The 23,081-nt window shown below is 29.7% G+C and overlaps 1 protein-coding gene across 1 annotated transcript; it reads left to right on the top strand.

Moving 5' to 3' along the window:
* The first annotated feature begins 4,661 nt into the window (after positions 1-4,661).
* LOC111299744 (disease resistance protein RPV1-like) lies at positions 4,662-8,814 on the top strand. The gene is made up of 4 exons (XM_022895170.2): positions 4,662-5,216; positions 5,413-6,487; positions 6,597-6,902; positions 7,045-8,814. Exons 1-4 carry the CDS (start codon positions 4,717-4,719, stop codon positions 8,449-8,451), a joined length of 3,288 nt encoding a protein of 1,095 aa, XP_022750905.2. The 5' UTR covers positions 4,662-4,716; the 3' UTR covers positions 8,452-8,814.
* The last annotated feature ends 14,267 nt before the right edge of the window (positions 8,815-23,081 follow it).

Below are 23,081 nucleotides of genomic sequence, written 5' to 3'. Positions count from 1 at the left end.
TAAAGTGTGATGTAGGAATGGAAATTAAGCGACGTAGTGTAACAAGAAACTTGAATTTTGTGTATGTTGATGATTTCCCAAAGTTAAACAAATGCTGTATATCAATGTCATTGAGCTTTTGCATTGGCAAAATCTCTTATGCTAACTTTAACAGCTATTTTAACTTTTCATCCTTGTTGACAACTTTGAAGTTCGAAATGTTCTTCCAATTTAACTGGAATCATTGCTATCTTTGATCTTACTTTTGGATTTTCATAGTATATTTTTTGCTGACCAAATTGGATGTTGGCAATCAAATAAACCGAGTGACTGGCTTTTATTTAGCACATATTTCGGCCAAATGTATAACTAAAAATGTGATCATAAACTCAAATTATTTTTTTTTTATTTTTCTATCATCTGTTATTGTAAATTTAATTATAAAAAATTTACCTTCCATAATCCAATCAAAAGAAGAAATTTCAAAACTTCGAGGAAGCTCGATGTTTTTAACTTTGTTTGATTTGAGAAGATTATTTCTCCTTGCTGGTAATGCTAAAATAACATTGCCGTCAAACTCTTAATCAATCTTTATAATTAAGATATAAAAGCTACTTATAGAATTAAACAAAATAAGAATAAAAGAATAAAAATGAACTTTAAAAAACTTGGTCTTGAGGATTTTCTTTAAAATCCACAAAAAGTGTCCCCTCATCTACAATGAGATCTTCTTAAAAAATCCACAAGAAATGAATCTGCAGATTTTATCAGTCCACAATGAGATTTCCTTCAAAATTCAAAGGAAATCTTTTTTCATTTATCTAGATGTCTTACTGACAGGTTCTTCTCACCTTTTCTAAATTGCCATGAACAACAAAAAAATACATCATTGTGCACACAAATTCTTATAATCAACTACCATTTTAAGCTTTATTTTTTTTAATGGTTAGGCATCTTATTTTTTGCTAGTCAATTTTGTCAATGTATAGAGATGTGGCTAGAATTGTGTTTTATAAGCATAGGGAAATACAAATATAATAAGTATCTCTTCACATTAATAAATGGGAAGATTTTGTTACAATATTTGAGAAGATTCCTATGAGATAACTTACCAAACAAACAAGATTTATAAATTTTTTGTTTCACAGGTATTGAGAAATACATAAATATATATATATATATATATTATCTTGTCGTCGGAAAGATTTTGTCCACTATTTGATAAGATTTCTATCCGATATCTTACCAAAACAAGTGATTATTGCAGGATAACTTACTAAAAGATAAAAGAATAGTTTTGGGTGTGAGTAAGGTTGGCAAAATGAATAGGTTGCCCTTGGTTAAATCCTTAAAAAAAAAACTTGTAATTACAAAATGCATGCATACTAGGATGATATTCATCAAAGTATACTTCTTTCTTTGCATGATTCTAAGTTTGGAGCATGTGGCCTAAGAATGCCAACGAGTAGGGTATCATTATTTTTGAGATATCCAGATTCAAATCCTTATATTTATCAAAATATTCGAATCCGATAATAATTCAAATATTTTTTATTTTTATTACTCAAATCATAGTCATATAATGTAAAAATATTCGTTAATTACCTAAACATGTTAAATACTTGCTTATTAAGTCAAAATTTCACTTTCAAACTTAAATTTAGAATCAATTTTAATATATATTATTGCAAAATTTTAAATTAATAAATTAAATTAACTCATAATAATAAATTAAACTTAAAAATCATAATAAAAATATTTAATGAATTAATTTAATTAAATATTATATTAATAATAAATAATTTATAAATAAAAATAAATATAATATTACAAAATATATTATTTATAATTTGATTCGAATAGTGGGTATATGAAAATCATTACTCAAACTTTACCTGAATCAATGATGGATAATAATTTTACTACTCAAATCTTATTGAACCGATTATAAAATATTTTAATCTTAATTAAATCAAGTAATTTCATATACCCATTTATGGGTACCAATGCCATCCCTAATGTGGTCTATGGTTTGATTTCTAAATTGATCAATGCAACAAGCATTCTTTACCTCTGGAAACCCTACATCGATGAAAAAAAAAAACAATATTTTACTTTTATTTACATCTAAATATTAATATATGAAAATGTTATATACACATAACAACTTCACAAACTTAGTACATATATAAGAATTTGACAAAATAAGACAATTAAAAATACATTTAACAAAAATCCATATATACACAATTTATGTGTGTAATCCTATCCGTCCAGCTGGAGGAGGGAATGGCAAACATGCTACTTAGAGTGATGAGTCTTGAGCTGTATTATATTTATTGGTGGTGCAATTTATTAGCAGCAAGTACGAAAGCCAAAACCAATAAAAAAATTTATTGCGTAGCAATGCATATAAAATATATATATATATATATACATATATGTATATATTAGTATGTTTGTGTATCTATCTAAGGAAATGAAAACTCTAATCCAAAATGAAATGCAAAATGTAAAAGGAAATAAGAAAATTTAATAGGATAAAAAGATTACAGAAATTTTATTAGTTATGTTTTAATTTGTTAGTTGATTATTAAATGATTATATAATAATTAATTATTTAATTAATTATATGAATATAATATTTGTTTATTTTTGTAACTTTTCATAAATTACCTTTTAATTGAAAAATGAATTTGTTAAAAATATTTAATTAAGTAGTTGGCTTAATCTTCATTCTTCATGCTTAAAAATTATATAAAATATAAAAATATGTTATTTATAAAAATTGATTTCGAGATTTTATATCATTTAAACATTCGTACAAAGAATTAGAAATGGCTTGACATCATGTAAGTCTTAATTTTAAAAATTATAATTTTTTAATTCAATTTTGTTAAGTATATTCAATTGGAACGTTGAATAATCGATCCATAATGTAGTCATAAGACAATGTTAAAAGGAAAATTATTCATAAAAATTTAACTTGATATGTCTAATTGTTTTAGATTTTATAAGCCAAATTAAAAGAATCATGACACATACATTTAAGATATATTTAAAAAATAAAAAATTAATTAAAAATAAAAATGAGATATATGTTAATTTTTTAATATCATTTTTGGAATTAAAAATTTACATTGATCATATATAAAAAATTTATATGTTATATTTATATTTTTACTACATGTGAAGCATCACCATCATATTTTATGATTTATTAAAAATTTATTAATAAAATATTTTAAAAAATTGCTTGATTATCTTCATCACAGTAAAATAGATAAAACGAGTTAATTAATTTTAAACTTAAGCATGATTTAAATGACTTTCATCCTGCAAAGTCATAAGGTGATAAAATAATTTTTGTCCAACGATTTGCTATTCTTAAAGGACTATCAAACCAAGAATCTTTTTAAGATTCACAAAACGCTTAAAACATTAAAAATAAAAATTAAAAATGCAAATGAAACGTGATCAAATGAAATTAATTGGAAAGAAAGCCCATTGAATTGAAGTTTCGATCACAAGGATGCTGCTCAAAGCTATAACAAAATGCTGAAATGTGACTGTTGATTGATAAGCTGAAATTGCACTGGTACTTGAATTGAAATGATGATTATTTTTTTAGGAAATTATCCCTCAATCATTTTTTTCTTTGTCTTGTTCTTTTATTATATTTTTACGAAATTATCCTTTCATAAATTTTTTTGGCTTGTTCCTTTAATTGAAAAATAAAAAGTTAAATATTAAGATTTAAATCTTATTATAACTGCAAGTTACTTATAAAAAATTTCATAAATTAATTGAACTTAAACCGATTTCTACTTTTCCTCAAGCATGGTTGGGTGTCTCAAAAAGCACATAGAAACAAAATGAAAAAAACAAATACCATGAATATGTAAGCAATTAATGTCGGTAATGAACATTCAAGGAAATTGAAATGCATGGGAAGGACTTCTGGAATAGAATCCAACTGGAAGTATCATACGAAAATGACTGAATCGAAGGCTCAAATTTTTCATAAGAATTCGAGTTCTGGAAATTTTTTATAAGAATTCGAGTTCTGGAAATTTTTGATACTCCATTATTAAAATGAAAATGAAGGGTGTATATGCGTTTTTTTAATAAGGAATATTCAATTAAATTCATAATTCTATGTCTGAGATTAAATATGCTTTCAGCTTTAAGCTCTCTAGTTATGATCGATACGTTTCCCCTTGTATGCTTGACTGGTATAATCCTCGGAACTAATACGCATATACACTCTTCACTTTCATTTTAATAATTTTAACTTTTATTTAGCGATTGTTATGTTTTTTTGAGACAATGAAAATTGAGCTCGAACCTGCGAATGCTTGATTTTTCTCGTGCTTGTTTTTCTCAATTGTGAAGGTCAAGGTCTTCAAAGTCAGGGTCTTTGGATATTAGGAATAGAATCTGAACACCATATCTAAAGACTTGACCTTGCGGTTCTCTTATTGCATTATTTTATCGTACGATTGGACACCATTTACCAAAAAGTGATTAAATTAAAGTTTTTGAAAATATTAATGTAATAAATAAGCTTTGTCGTGATAGCAAAAATCATGGAAACGTTAAACTTTTTTTTTTTTTTTAGTTAAAACTTTTATTCAAAGGATTGAAAATAAAAGAAGACTAGCAACGCTTCATTTGTGTCTTTTTGTCTCAACCACTGGATTTACTGTTTCTTTTGTCTTACAATTTTACTCTTTCATGGCTTCTTCTTTTTCTTCTTCTTCTTCTTCTTCCTCCTCTCGTCAACCAGAGCATCAAGTTTTTCTGAGCTTCAGAGGTGAAGAAACTCGCCTTAACTTCACTAGTCATCTACTCAAAGCTTTGAAAGACCGTGGAATCAACGTCTTCTACGATGAAGAAAATCTGACAATGGGAGAGGAACTTTCTCAAGCACTGTTGAAAGCAATAGAAGAATCACAGATAGCCATAATCATTTTATCTGAAGGATATGCTTCTTCCTCATGGTGCTTGAGAGAACTCTCTAATATCATGGATTGGTATACTGAGGAACAGCTTATTGTGGTGCCCATTTTCTACCATATTGACCCGTCCGATGTGCGAAAACTTAGTGAAAATTTTAAAAAATCCTTTGAAGAACATCAAAGAAAGAAGCCGGGCGTTGACGTAAAGCAATGGAAGGATTCTTTGGCTAAAGTAGCCGAAGTGAAAGGTTGTCATATAGTGGGAAACTCACACAGGTAACTGTTTCTTCCTTTCTTGATTTAATTTTATGTTATCTGAATTTTGTAATTCTTTGTTACTTTGTTACTTGTTTTTCAACTAATTTTCTGTTTTGAATCTCGTAATTCCTTGATATCATATTGTATATGATGTTGAATTAAGTTTTTGTTTTCTTTATGAAAAAAATTATATTCCTTCTATTTTATTTATTAGATCTGAATCTGAACACATTGAGAAAATCGTTAAAGAAGTTTTGGATAAGTTGAAGAGCAAGTCTCCAAGTAGTCGTTATCAGAAATTGGTTGGGATAGATGATCAGAAGGAGAAAATTGTATCTTTGGTACGTATGCATCGAGCAATAGGGATTTGGGGGATGGGAGGTATAGGCAAAACAACTCTTGCTGGTGTTGTTTATAATGAAGTCTCTTCTGATTCTGAGTTTGATGGTCATTACTTTCTTCAGAATGTTCGTGAAAAATTCAAAAAACAAGAACACAAGTCTGTACGAAATGAATTTCTTAGCGGAGTATTGAAGGAACAAATCCAAATAGACACTCCTTTTATATCTAACTTCATGGAAGATAGGCTCCGCAGTAAAGGGTTTTTTGTTGTCCTTGATGATGTTGATAAGCCAGACCAAATAGAATATTTATGTGTTGAACATTTCGGTCCTGGAAGTAAAATCATTATAACATCTAGAAATCAACAAGTATTAAGAAATGGAGTTGATGAAATACATGAGGTACCGACGTTAACTGAGGATGACTCTCTTAAACTCTTTTCTAAATTTGCCTTTAGGCAAGACACTCCTATTGCTGATTTCCAGGATCTATCAAATATGGTAGCAAATTATGCTAGAGGCCTTCCACTTGCTCTTAAAGTTTTGGGTGCCGCACTATATCAAAAGCGTAAAGGAGATTGGGAAAGTAAACTGGGTAAACTAAAGAATTATCCGGTAGAAGAAGTTGTTGATAATTTGAAGATTAGTTTTGATGGACTGGATAAGGTAGAAAGGAATATTTTTCTCGATGTTGCATGCTTCTTTAAAGGGGAAAACAGAGAGCAAGTAACAAAAATACTGGATAGTTGGTATAAAGGTGCTGCACGATCTGCAATAACCGATCTAGTCGACAAGTGCCTACTTGATACATGTAAAGATATTATTTGCATGCATGATTCACTACAAGAAATGGGTTGGAATATCGTTTTGGAAGAGTCGGATGATCCTCGAAAACGCAGTAGGTTATGGAGACGTGAAGATGTTAGTCTCGTGTTAAAAGATGATAAGGTAAGAGCTAATTGCTTTTTACACAAACCTTTTTCTTCTTCTAAATGAATAAATAAATAAATATGCATGCGTGTATAATGATACTTGATAATTTGCTTCTGGTTGTTAGGTGACAGATTCAGTTATAGGGATATCCTTTGAAATCCATGAACCACTACAATTTTGTCTGGCTGCTTTTGAAAAGATGACTAATCTCCGATTTATCAAGCTCCATGGTAATTCTATTCTGGGTTACTATATTACGTCTGATGAGTGGGTTTTGAACCACGATCCCAAATTTCTTTCTGCTGAGCTATCCTATCTTCGTTGGCACTATTATCCATTTAAATCTTTGGGATCAAACTTTAATCCAAAGAACCTTGTTGAATTAAGATTAAGGCATGGCAAAATCGAACTACTTTGGAGTGGAGACCAGGTATTCTTAATTTCTTATTCATTCAAAGATTAATATTTTATATTCATTAATTACTTCTCTCTTTAATTTTTTTCTTCATTTTTGGTATGGCCTACAATTTAGAGACTTAAAACTGATCTAGTTATCTTCAACTTTCAAACAGAATCTAGAAAATTTAAGAGTGCTTGACCTCAACGGCTGCTTTAAGTTACGCGAGATCCCAAATCTCTCAACGGCTATAAACCTTGAGGAATTAATGTGTCACAACTGCTGCAGTCTGGTTGAACTTCCTTGCTTGAAAAGTTTGACGTCTCTTAAACAGCTAGGTCTGTCATATTGTATAAATCTCAAAAGGTTTCCTGAGTTTCCAAGTCATTTAAATGAATTAGATTTAACATACACCGGGATTGAAGAAGTATCTGATTCAATCGGCGATCTCCTACAACTTAGAAAGTTATCTTTGAGTTGGTCAAGTGTTATAAATGTTTCAAGCAATCTTTCTAAGTTGGAATCTCTTACTGATCTAGATCTTCGTGAATGCCAAATCACTGAATTTCCAGAAATTCCCAGAAATCTATCAAAATTATATCTGATGGGCAAAAGGATTCAAAATCTTCCAAGCAGTATTGTTGAGTTGGATGCTCTGAAAGTTATCTACCTCTCTGATTGCACCAGCATCACCAACTTTCCCAATTTTCCAGAGAAGATAGAAGAAATATATATGGACAATACTTCAATTGAAGAAGTTCCCTCATCATCAATCTCTAGGCTTAAAAATCTCAAAAAATTGGTAGTGACAGGATGCCAAAGACTTGAATCATTGCTAGGGCTCCCACCATTTCTAGAAGAAATAAAAGCATGTGGTTGCATGTCATTACAAACAGTTTCGTTCATGGATCAATATCAAAGTACATTCCCCGAACATGACTCGATTGTATTTGATAGTTGCTTCGAACTGAAACGACTTGACTTGATTTTTGAAAATTGCTTCAAACTGAATCGAGATGCAATCAACAACATTGTGGCTAATACACTGCTCAGGATTGAGTGCATTACAAAGCAATTAGTAGAGAGACCGATAGTGGAATTGGCAAAGGAGCTGGTAGAGAAAGAGTCCTACAATGGGAAATTTCATGAAACAAGTTACTACAAAGTGAAATTGCTTTGTCTTTTACCTGGATGTCAAATTTTAGAACAGTTCGAGCATCAAAGCAGGGATTCTTCAATAGCTGTGAAGCTAGATCCAGACATGTGTAGTAGTAGATTATTGGGGTTTGCTTTATGCGTTGTCATGAATGGTTACGGATGGGCAAGGGATTTTCAGTGCAAATGCCAACTGAAAACCACAAGCGGTCATTGTCACGCTTTCATTTATTACGGTAGTCCAGTGTTCCCACCTAGGTATTATTATGAGGGCGGCAATCATGCACAGTTCATTGTCTTTGATCACAATATGCTTCTCGAAGCCATGCCTTATGTGGAGGCATCATTTCAATTTCAATCCGGCGCCCAATTGGATTGCGTTGGTGTTCGTGTATTCTATATGGATGCAGACATAATCCGGCGATAGGTCCAGCACTCTGATGATGCTAAATCCAGTGAAATTTTCCAGACTGAAGAAGATATCGGGCAGACAAGAAGTTTTGGCTCTGAGGAAGATCAAAGAAATTTTAGCCCTGGCAATGGACATGAACCAGAGCCTAATAAGATTAAAAATATTCTCTCTTTCGATCGAGGGCCTACAAAGGTAAGTAGATGATTTAATTTGTGATGCTAGTTACTTTTCTACCATTTTTATAGTGAATTCTCACCGTAATGCATATGATCCGATAAAAAAAACATTTATGAATTGTTCCTAGTTTCTGAATTTATAAATAATATATGTTGTAACTTATAATGCCCTATAACCAAAAAGTTTCGAATATAATGATTTAAAAAAAAAAAAAACAATGGCTTTATCATTTTCATTTTTTAATTTTGATGAAAAAATTTACAGTTTAAATATAAAAAGCTCTTAAATTAAAATTAAATTATCCTTTAAACTATTAAAATTTTATTACAATCAATTAAATTATCAAATATTTATTTTCACTCAATTAAATATTTAATTAGATGAAAATTAAATACCTAGATCATGTGATTGTGAGATGTGACAACTATTAATTAATTTTTCAATTAACGAGTTCAATTGAATAAAAATAAAAATTTAAACACTCAATATATTGCAATAAATCGTTAAAAGATTAGATTATTTAATTTTAGTTTTTTTTTTTATATTTAAGCAAAAATTACTTATTACTGTTTAAGAAAATGAAATCTTTTAGATCTCCATTACTAATGTTGCCTAAAAATAATAAGAAGTTTCTTTCAAGAGTTAAATGGTGGATTTCTTTGAAGAACTTTTTTTTTTCTCCCTAATGATTGCTTATATAAACCATGTGAATGTATATGTATCGAATGCAATGTCGTATTTTATGAGAAATGGTGTGCTTGCATGAAATGCTATTTGTACAATGCATATTTTATAGAATCATATCATTCATGAATCTGCATGTATGAAATACAATGACATATTACATAAGTAAAGGGAGGCATGCATATGATTGATGAAATATAATTATATGAGATGTACTAACATACTTTATACATGGGATACAAAGCATGTACAATGCAAATCTAATAGAACTAACACTAACATTTAGGTATGAGAAAGAGTGCACGTACTACGTTATCATTTCCAAATGTGAAACATGATGGAAATAACCACAAAAAGAATTAAATGAACTATAAAAGATAAAATTCAAAATCACAACTCTCTTTTTTGCAAGTTCCCACAAATGCAAATTTTGAACAAACACAGAACTAATTATATGCACCAAAACATTTTTATTGGATGTGTCGTTTTATTTCAGGTTTTGTTGCTTGGATATTTTTGCAAGGCCTACTAAATAGCTTGGTTAGTTTTAAAACTTCTTTTTTATTTTTTTTTTAAATCTAAGAACATAAAAACAAAATGATTACATAAAAACTTGATTTTAAATTCAAAAGAAAATTTGGAATTTAACAAAAAAGGTAAAATCTCTCTTTTCTTCATGTTTTTGCTTTTTATTTGTCTAAAAAGGCTTTAAGAATAATTCAAGAAAATATTTTTTATGAAAAAACAAGCATATAAGATTACCAACACTTTTTCTCTTTTTTTTTTTTTTTCCAAAATTTTAGTTTTATTTGCACTATTCTGCACCTAAAAAAAATTGTATAAGGATGTTTCTGTCGTGCCCTAATCTGGGTAATTTCATGAAATAGTGGCACGATTCTACCTAGGGTTGGCCCTTATGGTTTACTATATGCTTGGTTTGAATTTAATCGCGTTTAAAAGGCTTTTAAATTGTTCCTTACTGGTATCTATGCAAGACTAGTAAGTCACTTTGATCCTCACCCATTATAGGTAAGGAATAAAAAAAGTTTAATTTGAGTGAGAGTATTTCACTTGCCATTGCGGAAGTTATCACTTTATAAGAGCATAAGTACTTTACTCTTTCTTAAAAAAGATGAAGTTCAAGTATAGAGCTCATGCATGATAAAAAATATGTCATCGTGTGTGTGAGGGAAAATGACATCATAATTTCTATCGTACATGCCTCATAATTTATTAAGAATAATATATATATATATATATATAATAAATAATGGACAAATAACATAATTTAAATGAAATGCATGTGAATTTTTTTATTTTTATCTTTATTTAAAAAAATAAAATCAAAATAAAAAAAATTAAAGTTAAATATCAATTAAGACCATTAAATCAAAATTGACAGTAATATATAATTAATTTTTGGCCTAACTCTCTAAAAAAATTCAATACCTAGTGGAGTTGTCAAGCTGTCGTAATGGTATTTTTCACCCCACTAAACAAATTTGAAAAAAAAAAAAAGAATCGCCAACAATATTTTTTTTTTCTAAATGTGATTGGTCACATATTAAAACTTATCATTTTAATAAAATTTTAAAATTTATTAAAAAAATAATTTTTAGGTTGCAAAAATAGTTTGGGTTTGGGAGTCGATTATGCATAAGAAAGAATTAGTACTCCCAGAGTGCCCATTTAAAATAGTATCGATTAATTATGTATTATCTTTTAATTTTGACAAAAATGGTCTTAATTTTGGTATTTAAAATTTAATTTTTTTTATTGTAAAAAAAATATTTTTATTTTGTTATTTTTTTTAGTATTTTTTTATTTATGAAAAATGAATAAGAACCTTGCATATTGAAAATTTTTTGAAAATATTTCAATGCTTTGGCAATATTAATAAGAACTTTTTCACCTAAGGAATTCTTAAGAAATTGTACTTGAAATTCTCAAAATTCCTATCTTCAGCAATTCATATTTATCATTAAAATTTATATTTAATAAACAGATTGTTGAATATCAAATAATATTTTCTAAACTTTATTTTTATACTAAAACGAGAAATAGTCATTGAAAATTTTTTTTACATGCTCCAATACATTAGCGGTATTTTAAATAAATTTTTTTACCTAGATATTCCTAAAGAATCACTACTCAAATTTTTTTAGGATTTCATCCTCGAAATTTTTATTATAGTTTATTTATATTTTTAATATAATATTTAAAAGTTATACAATAATATAATTATACATAAATAAATTTATTTTCTCAAAAAATGCATACTCTTATAAATATTTTATATTTTTATTTCTTAAAAAAATCAAATTAAAAAAAATAAAAATCTTCATATTGAAAAGAGTTTCTAAAATTTCAATACTTTCGTAATTTCTAGAAATTTTTTCTTGCCTAGAAAATTCTCGAGAATCACTACTAGAATTTTCTAGAGTCCTATCATCGAAACTTTCATTTAATTAATTTTGTTACATTTATAAGCATAACTTCACAAGGTTAATTTTGATTTAATCAAAAAATATAAATATAAGTATTATTATTTATTTTTTATCAATAATTTAAAATAATTAAATATATATCTAAATAAAAAAATGCATGAAAATAAATAAATAAATAAGTAACTAAGTTAAGTTAAAATAAATTTATCATAAGTTTAATCTAACCTAATTGAAAGCATGGGGGTTGAACTTTGGGTCTTATCTATGGCCTATTAAAAAGTTGAATCCAACAATGCAATCAAGCTTAAACAAAAGCTAAGCCTAGTTTGGGTTGCGGGCCACTTGGTTAATGGGTCGATTCAAACTTTCAAGTGGGTCAGACAGTTGCACAAATAAGGCCGGGTAGGTTTGACCCGCTTAATTTTTTTATTATTATTCCACTATAAAAGCTTTCATTTTTTAAATCATTTTCCCTTTGATCTTAAAAAAGAACTTTTCATTCCTAAAAAAAAACCTTAATTACTGGCATCGATTCTTCTTCTTTTTTTTTTCTTTCCTCTTTTTTTTTCCTTTTCTCTTTCTTCCTTTCGCTGTCGCTACATTTCTTTCTTTTTCCTTTTCACCAATCATGCCTTCTTATGCAACTGTGATAATTTTTCCTTTTCTTCTTCAACCAAAACTTCTATTTTTTTGTATAAATTGTAACTATTTTTTCGATATGACGATTTTGGCTATGACACTGGTTCCCTATCAGGGGATTGCATTTTTATATGTTGTATTTTTTGTAAATTTTTTTAGACTATTGTAAGTTTTTTTTTCTGTTGGTTGGCATAATAGAGTTAAAAGGTTTATGGTTTTAGGCTATGGTTGTTAGTAGGGATGTAGCCCTTCAATTTTGGGGTGAAAGCTAGATTTGGGATGTGCAAGGGTCGATTAAGGGTTCTATCAAAGATTGGTATAGAAAGGGAGGTTTTAGGTCTAAGTGAGGTGCCGCAAATGGGATTATTTTTTGTGGGTTTTTAGGTTTTTTTTTTTTTAAGTTCTATTGGTTGATCGGGTGGTGTATGGGGCTGTGTAGGGCCAATTTGGGCAGTAGTTACTGGTGTTAGTGCTAAGGGCTAGAGTCTTGGCTGGGGTTCTATGGCTCTGAAGTTGTTGGGTTAGTGGACAAGGCTAGGTAAAGAGGGGTTGTGATGGCAGTAGGCGATGGTAAGGCTATAGGCTAATCTAGGTAAGGGTTTCAATTAAGAGAGATCAATGAGGCTAATGACAATGGCAAATTAAAGGGGCAATGGTGGTGGTGGTGGTATCAACTCATAAGAGCTGGTTTGTTGATTTTTTTATTGATTGATTTTTGTATTAATTGAATGATTCTTTGGACAAGGAAGTTGTTTTTTTTATTTTAAAGGGGCTGATGAGGGTTGTATTGACGCATGGCTTGTTGCTTTCTGGTGGTAATGGAGGTCGGTTTAGCTGGAGTGAAGGGTGGGTTGTTGGTGATTTGTGTGAGCTCTAATGTGTTTGGTAGTGAGGTTGGTATGGGTGGAACTTGGTGCTAGTGAGGCCTTGGTACGTGATGGGTTTGGGTGAGGGCAAGTAAGAAGGGAGATTAAAATTGTTGGGTTTTTTTTTTTTTTGAAAATTATTCTAAATATCTCAATATTTCGGTAATAATTTAGAAAATTTTTCTTACCTAAGGATTTTTTGAAAATCACTACTCTAACTTCTCAAGAATCCTATTGTCAAAAATTCATGTTACTTTTGAAATTATTGTATGAAAAGCAGATGACAACATATGATATGTTGCAATAATTTTCAGTCACCTCATTTATTTTTCCTTATGTTATATCTTCTTTACTACTTATTTTGTTTTACTTATCTAATTGATTCCTTATTATTATTAATTTTTTCTTATATATTTTTTTATTATTTTTTAAGGGACCTAAGCAAGGAAAATCTTTTTATAAAAAATTTTCTAGGTACCCAATACATTGGTGATATTTTAGAAGAATTTTTTCACTTAGGGATTTCTTAAGAATATTTACTCGAACTTCCTAAGAATCCCATTATCAGAGATTTTTATTTTGTTTCCTTCCTTTTATTATTATCATTCTTATTTTATTCTAACTTTAATTTTATTTTGTTATTTTTAAAAAATAATTTTACTCTTATTGTTATTATTTTTTGAAAACAAAAGTGATTAGTCATCACAAATAAACTTTTTGTTATTATATTAGTCTTGATACTAAAAAGGTTAGTTTTACTTTTTATCATATCTTTTTTTATTTATTCATTTATTTATTTTTAAATTATTATTAAATTATATATATTTTTTGAAAAATTAAATAAATGGAAAATATTTGTGTTGAATATTTTTTTAAATACTTCATTACTTTTGTAATATTTTAGAAAAAAAATTTTATCTAGAGATTTAAGAAATCATTACTCGGACTTTTTTAATATCTCATCATCGGAGATTTTCATTTATTATTATTATTATTATTATTATTATTATTATTATTGTTATTATTTTTATTATTATTTTTACACTTGTTTGTCATTTTTCTTTTTTTATTATTATTATTATTACACTTTTTATTTTTTTTCATACATATTTTCTTAATTTATTATTTTTTAAACATTAATTTTTTTATTTTCTATAATATATGCATTTATTCTAGATATTTAAAATAGATATATGTATTAATAACCAACTTAAATAATTAAAATATTAAAAAAATGACCAAAAATCAATTAGTCAATGCTGGTCAACGGTCCACGGGCTGTCTATGCCAGTTCAGTGCGATTCAAGCGGTTCATCGCGGCTTGGAACGATCTGACCATTCTATTCCGGTTTAGGTCTAGTTCAGATAGACTGGTTGAAGGTTGGGGAGAAACAGGTAGTGAAGTCGATTAGCGCGGACCTTGGGTTAGGTCACAAGCCACGCATGGATCTTCCTACATAAAAACAGCATCGTTTTGGTCTTTTTTTTTTGCTATAAAAGGTAACTTTTTTTTTTTTAACATTTTAACCCTTGCTTCAAAAAAAAAAAAACTTCAAAGAAGAAATAAAGCTTCCTGCCAAGCCTGAAATTTGACACTGTGCTACCACGTCTGCTATTACTGTTGTTATTGTCAGTCGTTATAGCTAGTGTCAAAAAACTCTCAAAAACACAAAAAAACTTTTTTCCTCCCCTTTTACCCCATTCTGACCCTCTTTTTGCTAAAAGACCTCTTGAACATCCTAGATCGATCTCCAAAATATTTTTAAAAAAATGTTTTTTTTTTTTATGTTTGTTGTTTTTCTTTTGGTGTTAGGTTCCAACTCTAAGGGTGTGTGGTTGTTTTTTTTTGTGGTTAGGTCTTTTTTATGTTGTTAATTATGGTTATTATCTGAGTTAGGTTTTTATTGGAGGTGCGGCTGAGTTAGGTTTAGTAGGTTCAGGTGAAATGTGGGAAAGGTTGGTACGGTTGGGGCTTTTGTGTTTCGGATGGTAAAGGTGCAGCTAGATGGGTTTGTGTTAAGGCTAATGAATGCATAAAGGTAAAGGGCTGGCTGAGAGGTTATAACATTAAAGTTGGGTTGTGGTTTTATAGGTGGCACGGCTAAATTGGGTTTGGTAGGTATGAGATTGAGCTAAGGGTGACAATGGCACTAGAATGAGGGCTATATGTTGGGATTGGTGACAAGCACTGGTGAAGGCAGATTGGGGTTAGAGCTAGGGCCGAAACCGATATAGGCAAAGGGCACAGGTGATGGTGGTTTAAGGTTGAAGCTGGGGCCAAAATTGGTGTGGGCAAAGGACATAAGTATTGTGTGCTGGGGCTAGAGTCGAGGTTGAAGTTGGTATCGGTGAGGTGTTGGGGTGGTGTGGAGCTACTTTTCAATTTTTTGGGTTTTTTTTCTAACTGGTCCTTTTCTCTAGCATGAATTCCTTTGGGGTTTTATTGAAAATCATAAATCTTTCCTCTTTCCCCCATGCTTCTATTTAGGAATTTAATTCCTCTAGAAAGAGTAATTAGCAATCTTGGATTGTTCTTGTAGCACTAATCCACTACATTTTTTGGGCATTGTTATTTTACCAATTGGTGTTATAGATAAATCAAGTAATCAGATAGGTAAATTCTAATAGCTGAAAATGGTAAGGCAGATTGGGGAGAGTGAGCTTGAGATTTGGGGGAAGGGAAAAGTGAGGGAATGTTACTACGATGGCAGCCACCCTTCAACCTTTCACTTTTTTTTTTTATAAAATTTAACTTTTGTTAATTTTTTATTGTTTAATTGTATTATTATTTTTTAATTATTGTATTTATTCTAATTTGGTCCTTAATTAATCAAATCAAACTTGAATCCGGGATTTAATGCAAATTTTGGACAAAATTTGGCTTTAATACAAAACCTTGGTTTTAACACAAAATTCAAGCTTTAACATGAAATTTGGGTTTTTATAAAGAAACTTGAGCCTTAATAATTAACCCAATAATGAAATTGGACCAGGCTTGAGCCCACATGAAATATTTTAAAACTATAACTAAATCTAGTCCTAATTTTTAAATTGACCCAATCCATGCTTAAATCGTTTTCAGAATCAATCATGATCAGGTTATCCTAAACAAAATGGGTATTTACAGTTGTCTCTTTTTGCATATTACTGAAAATCAAGAATAGGACAAAGACTAAAACATCCATTTTGTCTTGGCCAATGACCAAATGGATTCCTTTTTCCTTCTTTTTTTTACTTTTTTTATTTTTTTTTAGTTGTGTTTTTTTGTTTTTGCTTGTTTTGTTTTGTTTTTTTTTTAATATAAGAGTCTAAAAATGCTACTTATGAGGGGATTCATTGTAAACAAAAGTTTTAAGATTCCAAAATCCGATCTAAAGAAATCTCATTTGAAAACAAAGGTCTTGAAAATTTAAAAATCTCATCTAAAAATGGTTCCCGATAAATAGAGGCTTTGAAATTTTAAAAATCTTATTTGAAATGGCTTCCCATAAATAGAGGCTTTGAAATTTTAAAAATCTTATTTGAAATGGCTTCCCATAAACAGAAGCTTTGGAACTTTAAGAATCTTGCTAGAAATGACTCCTATAAACAGAGGTTTTGAAATTTTAAAAATCTTGCTTGGAATGACTCCCCATAAATAGAGGTTTTGGAACTTTAAATATTTTATTTGAAATAATTCGTGACATTATGACCCAAGGGTCCCACGAGTCATGCTTGGTCCAGAATTGTTTCCTATACCTCAATCTTTTCCTTGAAGCATTTAACCTTAAAAATCCAAAGTTCAAATTCTTGTTTTTTTCTTTTTCGTTTCTCTTTTTTTTTTTTTCAAAATACAATCCATGAATGCAATGAATGCCATACATTCAATGCAAGTATTATTAGAAACCAATATTATGCATCCAAATTGTGGTAACAAGGTTTTCTAAGTCAATCCTTTTTATTTTTCATCTTTTGGTCTTAAAAAACAACCAATTTGAAACTAATTTGCAAATTTTAAGAACTGATTCCTTGTGAATTGGAAGGATTATTTGCCAACATCATTATCCGATATCACTTGCAATAAGCTTTTACTTTAGCTTGATGATTTTGAATGTGGGCATTTTTCCAAACCCTGTCTTTTTTTCTTTTTTTTGTCATTCTCGACTTTTGCAAAGCAATGCAATACCTTTTATGAGTGTTATCAACCATTTATCACAATTTCAACTTTCATGACCAATGTGATGAATCACCATTTCCTTTATTTATAGGAATGCAAAGTATTAGAAAGCAAGACAAATTAGAGAAATATGTGTATTCATTATAAGAGAGTACAAGGAAATGTTAGGTTAAGAGCTTAAACAAGTGGATATTCAAACAAGTAGGTACTTTCAAAAGGTTACTGGTATAAAATTTAAATGAGGAAACAATGTTTAGACAATGAATACTAATCATGAACAAGATTCCAAAATTCTTTCTCTTTAGGTTTATTCCATCAATGCATTTGATCTTTTCGAGTTCATAGTACTAGACATTACCCCTATATTTGAAAATTGATATCCCTTCGCATCTAAGCTACCTTTTAGGGTTTTTAACTTAGATCTTTCTTTCGATTTAAATTATCTTTTTTGGGTTTTCAATATGAGTCCTTATTGATTTTTCTTCATTTTTTATTCTTTTTATTTAATTTTTTTCCTTTCTCTGTCTTTTTTTCAAGTACTTTTTCATTATGTCTGAATTTATCGGGTTTGGTAAGCATCTCTATCCATTTATGCCAAGATCAACACTCTACCCAAAAAAACTTTTTTGACCAAATATGGACCCTCCCAATTTGATGTCCATTTTCCTAGATTATCATGCTGATTTTGAAGGATCTTTTTTAAAATCAATTCTCCTTCACGGAAGTACCTAGTTTAAATTTTTTTATCATGTGCTCGTATCATTTTTTTTTTTACAACTAACAATTGCAAAAAGTTGTGAGCCTTTTTCTTTAATAAGGTTCTATTATTTATAGTGATTTTAAACCCAATCCCTTTCCTTTAACTCCACTTCCATCAAGGCTCTTAAATAGGGAATCTCCACTTCAATTGGCAACATGACCTCCATTCCATATACGAGCGAAGAAGAAGTTGTCCTAATAGATGTGCATACTAATGTCCTATAAGCATGCAATGCAAGAGGTAACTTTTCATGTCAATCCTTATAAGTATCAGTTATTTTTTTTATTATTCTCTTGATATTTTTATTGACAGCTTTTACTGCCATATTCATGTTCAAGTGATATGGGGCCAAGTTATAATGCTTAACCTTAAACTGAGCAAAAACCTCTATCAACATCTTGTTATTCAAATTGCAAGCATTATCATAAACAATATTTTTTAAAAGGTCAAAATGATATATTATCTCTTTGTTTATAAATCTACACACTACTGTCCTTGTCATATTAGCATAAGAAGCTGCTTTTACATATTTCATGAAGTAGTCAATTACCACAAAGATAAATTAATGCCCATTTGAAGCTATTGGAATGATGGGTCTAATCACATCCATCCCTCACATAGAGAATGACCATGGAGATGTGAGAATATGTAAAGGAACTAAAGGAATGTGAATCTTATCTGTATAAATCTAAAATTTATGACATTTTTTAGCATAGTTAATGCAATTTCTCTTTATCTTTAACCAATAATAGCCCGCTCTTATGATTTGTCTAGTCATCATATGACCGTTTGTATATGCCCCACAATTTTTTTCATGCACTTCTTCAAGTATCTTTTTTGCTTTGGCTACATTCATACATCTCAATAACTTTTGATCTCAATTTCTTTTGTATAAAATTTTTTTGTCAAAAAAAAATCCCATAGCCAATCTTCAGATAATTCATTTTTCATTTTTTGACACATGTTCTAGTGATTGTTGGTGCTTGACATATTACATGATGTCATAGTACCAATGCAAACCATCAACCTCTTCTTCAACACTTGAGCAGTATGCCAGTAATCTTTGTACATTTAATTAGATAAGTTAGATCTCTACTTTATCACTCACTTTGAACATTACGGTCAATATGGATAAAGCATCTGTCATCTGAATATGTTTTCAAGCCATATCCCAAAATTAGACCCTCTCAAATTGCTTGATCAAATCTGTCACATATCTTTAGTATCATGAATCTCTTGTTTCTTATTCACCTCATAGCTAATAGATTACCAAGGCTGAGTCCTCGTATACCTCTAACATTCTAATCTTTTTCTTGATTGCCATCTGCAAGCCTATTATGCATGCTTTGTATTCTATCATGTTATTGGTGCAATTAAAATCCAATTTCGCAGTGCTTGGATAGTAATTTCCATCAGGAGATATTAGAACTACTCTAATCATATGCCTCAAAGTATTAAAAGCTTCATCAAAAAACATTTTCTATGGTTTTCTATCCGTTCACCTTTTTCATCTTTTCCCCGTTCTGCTAGAAATTCAGTTATCACATTTCTTTTGATTGCCTTTTGTGCAACATATACAATATCATATTCAAAAACCATGACTTGCCATCTCGCTAACCTCTCTGACAATTATGGTTTCTCAAAGATGTACTTAAGAGGATTTAATCTTACTATCAGTCAAGTAATATGATATAACATATATGCCTAAGCCTGTGGGCTATCCATGCTAATGCGTAATACATCTTTTCTAATTGAGAATACTTAAACTTATATTTGGTGAATTTCTTACTTAAATAATAAATGGCTATTTTTTATTGCTCATTTTATCCTGTTGTTCCAACACACATCCCATAAAATGATCATGCACTATAAGATACAAAATTAACGATTTTCCTATAACGGGCGATACCAACACCGATGAATTTGACAAGTATTTTTTAATCTTTTCAAAGGCGCACTGACACTTCTTATACCATTTGCTGGGGTCATGTTTTCAAAACAGGTTGAAAATTATGTCACATTTGGAAGTGAGTTGAGAGATAAAGTAGGAGATGTAATTCAACTTTCCTAAAAAACTTTTTATTTTTTTTTGTATGTGTGGAAGAGATATGTTTTGAATGGCAAGTATCTTATTCGAGTCAACTTCAATGCTCTTTTCACTAATAACAAACCCCAACAGTTTTTCTAACTTAGCACTAAGCATGCATTTAGTTAGATTTAGCTTGAGTTGGTACTTTCATAATTTTTTAAATAGCTTTTTGAGATTGGTAACATGATTTTCTCCCTTACAAGATTTTGCAATCATGTCATCTACATACACTTCTATTTCTTTATGCATTAAGTCATAGAAAAGCATTACCATCACTCTTTGATAAGTAGCTTATGTATTTTTCAATCCAAAAAGCATAACTTTGTAGCAAAGCGTGCCCCACATGGTAACAAATGTGATTTTTTTTTAATATCAGTAGGGACCATTCTAATCTAGTTATAATATGAAAAACCATCCATGAATGAGAATGTGAAATGCCTTGTAGTATTATCCACGAAAGTGTTAGTATAGGGTAAAGAAAAATTATCTTTTGTACTAGCCCTATTCAGATCTCTATAGTCCTCACACATTCGAACTTTCATTTTTCTTAGAAATTAAGACTATATTAGCTACACCTTCCAGGTATCTAGCAACTTTCAAAAGGCTTGCATCAAATTATTTTTTCACTTTTTCTTTAATTTTTAATAGCATGTTAGGTTTTATGCATTTTAAATTATGTTGCACTGGCTTGCATTTAGTTTTAATGGCAATTGGTGTTCCACAATATTTGAACTGAGTCTTGGCATATCCTGGTATAACCATGCAAACACGTCAATGAACTCACAAAGTAACTCTTCTAGCTTTCCTTGTTTTGTGGATGGAAGGGATGCACCCACGTTGACTTTTTTCTTATTTTCTCATTACTTAAATTAACTACATCTATAGCTTTCTCATAAGGTTCAATTTGTTTCCTATCTTATTTCATTAGTTTTAAAAAATTAAGGGACATATTGTACTCATCCGAATCTTTTTCATTATCGAGTTCATCAATATGAATAGATTTTTCAAAGTCAAATCTTGAATTATTGTCATGATTATCTTCATATTCATTATTTAAAAACCTAAAAATGGGTGAACTTAAAAGGATATAGGCATACAAGATAAGAAAAAAAATTGTAATTTTGAATGAATGAAATGAAAGAGGAAATGGAAATACAAAACATTAGTCATTTTATTAAAATGATAAAGGAAAGCTATGCCATACATAAAAGACCTCCAAACGCTCTTGGGTAGAAGCATTAGGGAAATTAACTCACTAAATTACTTTTTAAAAGATTTAAGGATAACTAGCAACTTCATTATCATCCAATTGTTCAGCTCTTCACCGAAGGGACCTACATAAATGAAAGGTTTTTTTTTTTCTGAACTATTGTCGCTTCATCACCCACATATGGATATAAAGTTTAGAAAAAGCTTATTTCATGTTCAACATTGGCTCTTTTGGTGAATCAAGATGAATACATCCACTTGAGTAAAATGTATCATAAAGGGATAATCATTTTCTCACACTCTTGTTCATATCCTTTAAAATGGGTCAATCTTTTTTCTATCTTTTTGCCATGGCTTTTTTCTTTCCTGCAGTAGTGACATTGAATCCTATTCCAAATCTTTCTTTATTTTCAAATATCCTTAGTGGCTCCTTAATACCTTGTAAATTTTTTTTCGAGGCCATATCTAGCATGCCATCATTTACCCACTATTTGTTTAATAACCATCCCTGTTGTATTTGATAGGCATGAAGTAGGCACCTTTGATCCTTCTCCTGCATAAGTTACATTGATAAATTCAAAAGATCTAAAAGAGCACTCTAATGCCTTTTCTACAGCTTTTACGTATGAAGTGCTCATAGGTTTAGTTTCCAGTATGTTTTATTCTCTAAAAACATAAATTTGTTAATCTTCAACTATGAACTTTATTTTCTATCGCAAGGATGATGGGATGGCGCTTATTATATGAATCCATGGTCACCCCAATAGATGGTTATAAGACAGTGAAATATCCATGACTTGAAATTCCACAAAGAAAATACATGACCTTGTTTGCATCAGTATCTTTATATCTCCTAGCACTTCCTTATGAGATCCATCAAAAGCCCTCACTATTATATGACTTGTCTTCATGTATGATGCATCAATGGGTAACTTTGTTAGTGTGACCATAGGTATGACATTGATTGAAAAGCTATTATAAAAAAGAACCTTAGCTAGGATGTGGCCTTTGTATTTGGTAGTGATGTGAAGGGCTTTAGTATTGCCTCTACCTTTCAATGGAATTTCATCTTCATTGAAAGTTATGAATTTAGAGATATTTCCCATAATATGGTTGACATTTTTGATAGATATGTTATGGTTTACATCCGCTTGATTTAGCACTCTCAGTAAGATATTTTGATGCGGTTCAGAGTTCAACAATAGTGATAATAGGGAAATTCGAGTAGGTATCTTATTCAGTTGCTTCACCACATTGTATTCATTATGTTTGATTAATTTCAAAATCTCATCGCTTCATTTTCAGTGACATGTTCTTTATACTATGCATCTTAAGCCACTAAATGATGAGTTTTTTCTCCTTCGTCCAATAATTTTTCTTTTTTTTTTAGCTTTTTTTAAAGCATTTTTTAACAATTTTAGATTATAACACCTTCCACTTCATGTTGTTCCACCCACTCTAGTTATATTTTTAATGCTATTGGCATTTAGGTTACTTGTAACTTGATAGTCATTTAATCTTTCTGCTATAACATTGCAATCATATTTTCATGGCATTACTTTATCATTTTGGCAAGGGAATAAATTAGGAACTTAAATTGTTAAAAGTCTTATAAGAG

This window comes from Durio zibethinus, chromosome 18 (assembly GCF_047325235.1).
Source record: "Durio zibethinus cultivar Kanyao isolate XHJ-2024 chromosome 18, ASM4732523v1, whole genome shotgun sequence".
Lineage (NCBI taxonomy): Eukaryota > Viridiplantae > Streptophyta > Magnoliopsida > Malvales > Malvaceae > Durio > Durio zibethinus.
The sequence above is the reverse complement of the archived record's forward strand: the minus strand, read 5'-3'. Positions and strand labels throughout refer to the sequence as shown.